Genomic DNA, 7,972 nt, shown 5'->3' with positions numbered 1-7,972 from the left:
TGATAAAATTAAGTTGTGTGTTCGGGGCGAACACGGAATGCTTAATTTTATCGGGAGACCAAAACCAATTCCTCCTCTCGGTCCCTATCGTAGCCTCTTATTTATAGAGTACTATAGCCACGTATACCCACCTTCGTACCCATAATGTAGGGGTCGGCCAAGCTAGCTTGTGGTTCAAGCTAGGGTCGGCCAAGCCTTGGTTCATGGGTGGCCGGCCCTAGCTTGAACCCAAGCTTAGGTGGCCGGCCCCCATTAAATTTAGAAGAATTTTAATTTTAAAATTTTCTTATGTGAAAGATATAATTTATTGGATAGATTAAAAATTAAAATATCTCTTTTAAAAGGATTTACAAAAGATTAAAGAAAGAGATTAGATCTCTTTCCTTATTTGTAGATTGAAAAGATATTTTATTTTTCTTCTTTATAAATTATTCACATGTAGAAAAATTAAAATTATAAAAATTTCTTTTTGTCAACCATGAAGGGATTTTAAAGGGAAATTTTATTTTTTAAAATTTTCGAAGACAAATAAGGAATTTTAATTGTTGATTGAAATTGTCTTGTTTGCTCTTATTGAGGTGGTCGACCATGATAAATTGATTAGGAAATTTTCTTTAATTTTTCTTAATTAATTATTGTCAAGGAAAGTTAAGGAAATTTTATTGTAATTAAATTTCCTTATTTTCCAAAGCTAAGGAATATAAAAGAGGGGGTTGGGGTGCCTTCATGAGACACAACCTCTATTATTCTCTCCCTCTTTTTCCTTGGTGTTGTGGCCGGCCATCCACTCTCCCTCTCTTCCTCTTTGTGGTGGTCGAAACTCTTCCTTGCTTGGAGCTTTTGTGGAGGCCGGATACTACTTGGAGAAGAAGAAGAAGAAGAAGGAGAGAAAGCTTGCATCCCTTAGAGCTTAGTTGGTGGAAAAAGTTCTTCATCCTTGGATTTTGGTGCTTGGCCGAAACTTGAAGGAAGAAGAAGAAGGTGCTAGGTGGTCCTCATCTTGGAAGATCGTTGCCCACACAACGTCCGAGGTTAGAAGAGGAATACGGTAGAAGATCAAGAGGTCTTTCTAAAAGGTATAACTAGTATTTTTACTTTCCGCATCATACTAGTTATTTTTGGAAATAATACCAAATACAAGAGGCATGCGATTCTAGTATTTCTAATTTGTTTTCGATGTTGTGTTCTTTTGTTTTTATTTTCCTTGTGATTTGATTGTTCTTTTCGGTTGACCTAAAATTATTTAAGGAAATTAAATATTAACTTTCCTTAAAAGGCTTTGTCTAGGCGGTGGTGGTTGTTCCCATATCCAAGAAGGTCATGTGCCTCACCATGCAGTCTTGGAAGCCAATTTTGGAAACTAATATTTAATGAAATTAATAACTTAGGTGATTTGGATTAAACGTGTTAAGTTCCGCAGGAGATCCGAGTCTAAACCTAAAAGAACAAATAGATTAAACTTTGGATCAAACGTGTTAAGTTCCGCAGGCGATCCAAGTTTAATTTAAAAGAACACATGGTAGCTAGGAAAAGGTTCAGACCTTTGTACAAAATTTTTGTACAGTGGAACCATTAGGTTTTCCGAGTAGCAACCAACATAAAGATCTCTTGATCTTCTGTCGTATTCCTCTCCTCTTCTTAGACGTCGTGTGGACGACGATCTACCAAGACAACACCACCCTCCTTTTCTTCTCGGTTTCCAAACCGCCGGCTACAAAAGGAGGCTCTAGGAAGGGGCACCTTCTAATATTCTTCTTCCTCTTCTTCATCCTCTTCTTCAACTTCTTCCTCTTCTCCAAGCCATTGGCCACCAAGTGATCTAGCAAGGAGGGGCGCCGACCCTCAAGGACGAGGGGAGGGGCACCAACCCTAGCTTGGGAAGAATGGCGCCGGCCCTAGGTGGAGGTGAAGGTGGCGCCGACCACCAAGGAGGAAGAGGGGAGGTGAGGGGTGCCGGCCACAAGGAGAAGGATGTGTGTCGCTGGCCCTAGGAGGAGAGAAGAGAATTGTGGAATTAGAAAAAGGTTTTAGGGGCCACCACCTACTCCTTTTTATAGGCTTGCCATCGGTTACAAGGAAAGAAAAAATAATAGAATTTTGTTTAGAAAAAATCTAAACCAAAACCAAGTTAAACCAAACCAAGTTAAGTTAAATCAAACCAAGTTAAGGATGGGTGGATGCGAGACTTTATATAGAGGCTACAACAGGGACCTAGAGGAGAAATTGGTTTATGCCTCCTGATGGACTTGGGCTTCTTGTGTTCGGCCCGAACACCCAACCCAAGTTCATCAATAATAACTCATACCACTAAAGGGTTATTATTGAACTACCGCACCAATCCCATATTACAATATGAGCTCCTTCTTATCATGAGTGTGTTAATCTCTCTGTGTTTAAGATACCGTATGTCCATTAATTAAATGAGTTACTGACAACTCAATTAATTAACATCTGATTCCAAGAGAAGTACCACTCAACTTTATTATCATGTCGGACTAAGTCCACCTGCAGGGTTTACATGATAATCCTTATGAGCTCCTCAAGGGGACATCATCAACCTAAATAATTAGGACACAGATTCCTTCTATAATCAACAACACACCATATAAATAATACTATCTCCCAACTCATTGGGCCTATTGATTTAACGAATAAATCTCACTCATTGATAAGTTAAAGAAATAAATACTAAGTATATGTGTTTGTTATTATATAGGGATTAAGAGGACGCACATCCATAATAACAGAGGTTCTGTTCTTTTATATAGTCAGTACAAATCGAACAACCTCAAATGGTTCTGCTCAATACACATATAGTGTACTAGTGTAATTTTATTGTCAAGACAGACTAATATCAAATTACACTACAACCGTTCCAATGGTTTGTCTCAATCCATCTTGGTTGTGAGCTACTATTTATAATTTATAAGGAACCGATAACATGATCTTTTGTATGGCACCACACACCATGTTATCTATAATATAAATTAAATGGACAACTGCATTGACATATATAGAAATATAAATGCAGACATTTGACTAAGGTGATTCTCATTTTAAAATATTTCAAAACAGATGTTCATACAAAAGATAGGCTTATAGTATACATCCCAACATTCGGATTTCTAAGTTGAGATCCTGACTAGATTCCGGTCTCGGTGAGACAAAATCTAATTACTATTCTTTTTTAACTGTGCTAACACTTTGTTTTACAGGGTAGGTTTGCATTTTACCTCGGACTAATATTTTCTTGCAGACTGCTAGAAAACAGAGGTTCGGGCGCCCAGAAGGGATTCGGACGCCCGGAGTGCAAACTTTATCCCCGTCGCATGTCGCCACGTGGAACACTCTGGTTGGCCGAGCTACGTCACACTCCAGGCGCCCGGAGCCTCCAATATAAGGAGAATGCACCCTGGAGCAAAGAATCAACTCACGACTATGTCTTCTGATGCTTGCGATCCTGCGACGAAGCTTCTCTGACAACGCGCTGATTTTTTTTTCCTTACTTGTTGTCAGTATTTCATTTATTTTAGCATATATGTACTTCAAATTTTGTAATCATCTTTTCAAACTGCTAATGGATTGCCCAACGAAACCACTCGACGAATGCGGGCCTTGGAGTAGGAGTCGACCAAGGCTCCGAACCAAGTAAAACGGTTCTTGTTAGCGTTGTGATTCTACTTTTTCGCTGCTTACTCTACGATAACTTTTTTCGATCGATATTCACCTCCCCTCTATCGACTTTCACGATCCAACATCTTCCTCCTAACAAGTTATTTCAGTTTGTAAAAATATTATCGAAAAATTGTTGTAAGTTAGAAAAAAAATAAAGAATTTAAATCAACTTTAGTTAGTTCTGGTCGATTAGAAGATTTCACCAAAGTAAAAATTTAAAATTAAAAAAGAAAATAGAAAATTAGAAAAATCATGTATGCTCACATATTCAACATGTTAAAAAATACAATGGATTAAATTAGTACTTTAAATAACACAAGGGTCGAATTAGGAAAATATCACAAAAATATATTCCTAAAATTTTTTAATTAATCCTGTAGAAAGAAATCTATTTTGGGTTCTAAAATAATGTTTAGATTGATTTGTTTACCTAGGATTTTCAGAGAGAAAATTAAATATTTAATTTCTTTAAAAGATTTTATCTAGAAGTGGTTGTTGTTCTAATAACTAAGAAGGTCTAGTACCTCACCACAACTAGGAGCCAATTACTAAAATAAAATATTTAATGGACTAACTGTGAAGCATTTAATTAACTAATGTTTTAAACTGTTTGTCAAAATTTCTATTAGAAATTATTCAGAACTTAATTTTTCTAATAAAGAAAAGTTCTTCACTTATCTGTAAAATTTATTTTCATTTTTAAATATATTTTTTTTTAAGCTTAAAACTCTCACATTTTTTAGAACTTAAACATTTCTTTTCCAAAAACTTCTTGATTTTATTCCTTAGACTTTGCATAGTTTGCTCAATTTTAATGTGATCAAAGAGGGAGAAGTGAAGATTAAGTCTAGGGGGAGGGTAATGCAACTTATTTAATTTTTTTACACATTATTATTTTACCAATTTGATTACCTTGTTATTATTTGTTTTTGTTATTACTCTAACTTAACTTGGGATTGCTCACATTAAAAAGGGAGAGATTGTTAGTACCACAAGGTAGTTTTGATGTAATCAACCAAGTCAGGTTAGGTCATGTTGATTTTTAACCCATGTGTCTAAGTGTGCAAGAACTTAGGAGCACAGAAAGTCGAGGGAAAGACGCAGCTAGCGAGAAGGATGGCACGGGAGAGAGCCGACGAGCTCAGTGCGTCTGAGGGACGAGGTGCTGCGGAAGAGTATGCTAGTAGACGAGAAGGAGGTGTGCAACGTTTTCGAGGGACGAGAAGCCGGAGCGGAAGACTGCTCCAAGGTCGGAAGTTGGGTTCGGATGAGCCCTATTCTGGATGGTCGAGATCACCCAAGCGAGCAGAGTAGGAGCAGAAGACTTGGACCAATGCGAGCGGAACCGGAGTGGAAGGTCAGGACAAAAAGTCAATAGAATATTGACTTTTTGAATCTAGGCACCTGAAACCCTTCCGGGCACTTGGAGTAGGATTTTATCCGGAACGCGACGTGGTGCATTCTATTACGATGGGGATAAAAGTTTATCCCCCTAGGCGTTGGAACTCTTTCAAGCGTCCCGACCAGAGTTATAAATATAGGTCCCAGAAGCTTAATAACAACACTTGTAATTGATTTCTTTTCAGTCTTGTTCTGTAATTGAGTGCTTCAACTGTTGTAAAAGGCTTCTCCATCTGAAGGAGGCATTAGTGAGCTTTTTATCTTTCTTAGATTAACAATCTCCTCACTTGTAACTAACTAAACATTTTGTGTCTCTCCCTTTCTTTATTTAGTCTCTTATTTCTTTTATGCAAGTGTTGATTCTTATAAAGCTATAAAGTTCAAGGAAGGTTCGTTTTCCTTTGTAGTGCTATTCATCCTCCTCTAGCCGGCCACCTAGAATCCTACAGTGGGTATTTACAGACTCTAGTTGTGCACTCACTTTAGGAACATCCCTGACCAAGAATATCTTGAAAAAAGTTACACGTCTGACACCCCATGTGACCCCATACTTCTGACCATGGGCTGATGTGACTCCGTGCTATCCCAGGATTCTGGTAGTTTGTAGGCGAACATGATGGTCCATGTGGACATTGAGGTTCGACAGTATAGAAATGTGGTTGATGATGGTCAAAGAGCTTATATTCTCCACGAGAACATAAGCTTTCCACTTTCTTCTCAACCCAATGCTGACTTGACCATCGGAGTGGTCGCGCCGCCCACTCCGACACCTACGAATGCATGTTGACATCCAAGCCCAGGAGTCGTCCAAGTGTTGGAAGGCAGAAGCTCTACTGGTTTAAACCTGTGGGTAGGGTGCAATTGAGTAGTATCGATTGTCATCATTTCCGATCGTGGATGTTTCTGATGAGGGATATTCTCATAACATGTGTTGAAGCTTCGGAGATGTTCCCGATCAAGAATATTTTCATGGTATGTATTGATGTTCCCTATAGCGTGCCCAGCCCTAGACAAGATCCTTGGTATATCATCCTTCATAAAGAATTCTTATCTTATACATGTGGTAAAAAGATGATTCACTTGCTTTCAGTGCTCCCATCAATTCATTCCTAAGTCAACATTGAGAAGATAAATTGCAGATAACTACTAGGACAAAATATGAGGGAAATAATAATTCTTATCCTATACATGATTCATCTCTACGTAATTCATGTTCCATATTATAAATTGGGCATAGGACTCTGATCAGTAGAGTTGTTCATAGGTCGAAGTTGAATTCCATCAACCTAAAACCCAATTGGTGAGTTAAGTTTTGTCGATTTTTTAAAATTACGAGCATTCGAAGAGCAGGCACTGCACATGGCGGTCTGCCATTGACTTTCATTTTTCCAAGTAATTGCCGTAAGTTTAAAGCAGCCTCTCCGTCGAGATAACTCGCCTCCCTTCTGTTGACCAAACCAACCCTCCATTATCTTTTGCCTTCATCGTTCTTGACCATGCCATGTCGACGTCGCGTCATTCCATAGCCAATCTCTGGAGATTATTTCTGCCTCTCCAAAGCCAGAATCCAGCGAAATCCTCCACTCCAATACTGCTAAATATTTTCCGGCTATGTTTTATGTAGTCAATGATCGTCACCGGTCGTCCTGCTCGCTATTGTGAACATCACAGCGGATTAGTTCGCTACTGAAGGAAGTCCAGGGTATAACTAATTGACTTCCTTTGCTCTTATTAAGCCCTGCTCCACCTTAAGCTTCACGCCACCACCTCGCCGCCACCGTTGCCTCTCTCCTACTTTTAATAAAATTCGCAACTTTTTTGTCCCGTGTTCCGTTCTCGCAAGTTACGATTCCACCCATGGCGCCGGCGAGCCACCTTCCACTTCCCATGGCGGCGCTCGGGCTGTTCCTCGGCCTCGCTGCCCGTTCCGCCGCCCAGCCCACCTCCAACGACGACAACCTCTACGGCGGACGCTACAACGTCCGCTTGAATCCCGCCCTCGCCTCCCTCGTCGTCGTCTTCATCTTCGGTTTCTTCTTCCTTGGATTCTTCTCTGTGTACATCCGCCGCTGCGCCGGCAGGTCCGACGACACGGTCCCCTCACCTGCTGCCGCTGCTGCAGGGGGCATCGCCTCGCGCCAAGGCATCGACCCTGAAGTGCTCGCCTCCTTTCCCACCATGTCATACTCGGAGGCGAAGGCGCATAGTAAAGGGAAGGGCGCGCTCGAGTGCGCCGTGTGCCTTTCTGAGTTCTCCGGCCACGACAAACTCCGTTTGCTCCCCCCGTGCTGCCATGTGTTCCACGTTGACTGTATCGACACTTGGCTCGACACCCACGTCACCTGCCCCGTTTGCCGCGCTAATTTAGCCGCTCTGGTGAGCGATTCAGGCGAGTCACCGCCTGAACCTGTTACCCCAGCGACGGAGGAAGGGCCAGATCTGGAGGTCGGTCGTCCGTCTATTAAATACCACCGGTGGTACTCGACTGGACACGAGGGAGAGGAGGTGGACCGACACCGGCTACATCTGCCGGAACACGTGAGAAGCGAGGTCTTCTCGATGGCAGCGGCGGAGCTCCGGCGGACCTCGAGTGTGACAGAAACTCCGCGGCCGCTGCGCAGGGAAACTATCTTGAGGAGGGAATGGGCGCGAAGCGGGCATTGGCGGTTCCTCCAACGGACGTTCTCGGTGCGGCGGCGACCGGAAGCGACGCCGGCGCAAATTGTTCTCGGAAGCGAAGGCAGAAGTGAGAAATCCGAGTCCCCGAGCCACAAATTCAAAGGAAGTGATCATGCAAAGTCCGAACCCGCAAAAGATCTAGAAACGGGAGCAAAGGAGGCGGAGTCGTCTTCCGCTGCCTCCACTCCGTTGGATCGGATTTAAAGATTGTGCGTTC

At 41.7% G+C, this 7,972-nt stretch overlaps 1 protein-coding gene across 1 annotated transcript; it reads left to right on the top strand.

Annotated features, from left to right (window-relative positions):
* The first annotated feature begins 6,709 nt into the window (after nucleotides 1–6,709).
* On the top strand, nucleotides 6,710–7,959 carry LOC122010659 (E3 ubiquitin-protein ligase ATL31-like). The gene has a single exon (XM_042567169.1). The coding sequence runs from the start codon at nucleotides 6,934–6,936 to the stop codon at nucleotides 7,957–7,959; it is 1,026 nt and encodes a 341-aa protein (XP_042423103.1). The 5' UTR covers nucleotides 6,710–6,933.
* The last annotated feature ends 13 nt before the right edge of the window (nucleotides 7,960–7,972 follow it).

Source organism: Zingiber officinale, chromosome 8A (assembly GCF_018446385.1).
Source record: "Zingiber officinale cultivar Zhangliang chromosome 8A, Zo_v1.1, whole genome shotgun sequence".
In the NCBI taxonomy this organism is placed as follows: Eukaryota; Viridiplantae; Streptophyta; class Magnoliopsida; order Zingiberales; family Zingiberaceae; genus Zingiber; species Zingiber officinale.
This window is presented reverse-complemented; position numbering and strand designations above follow the sequence as displayed.

What these genes read in the sequence shown, in the direction of transcription:
- LOC122010659 (XM_042567169.1), top strand. Translation starts at nt 6,934, where the DNA reads ATGGCGCCGGCGAGCCACCTTCCACTTCCCATGGCGGCGCTCGGGCTG.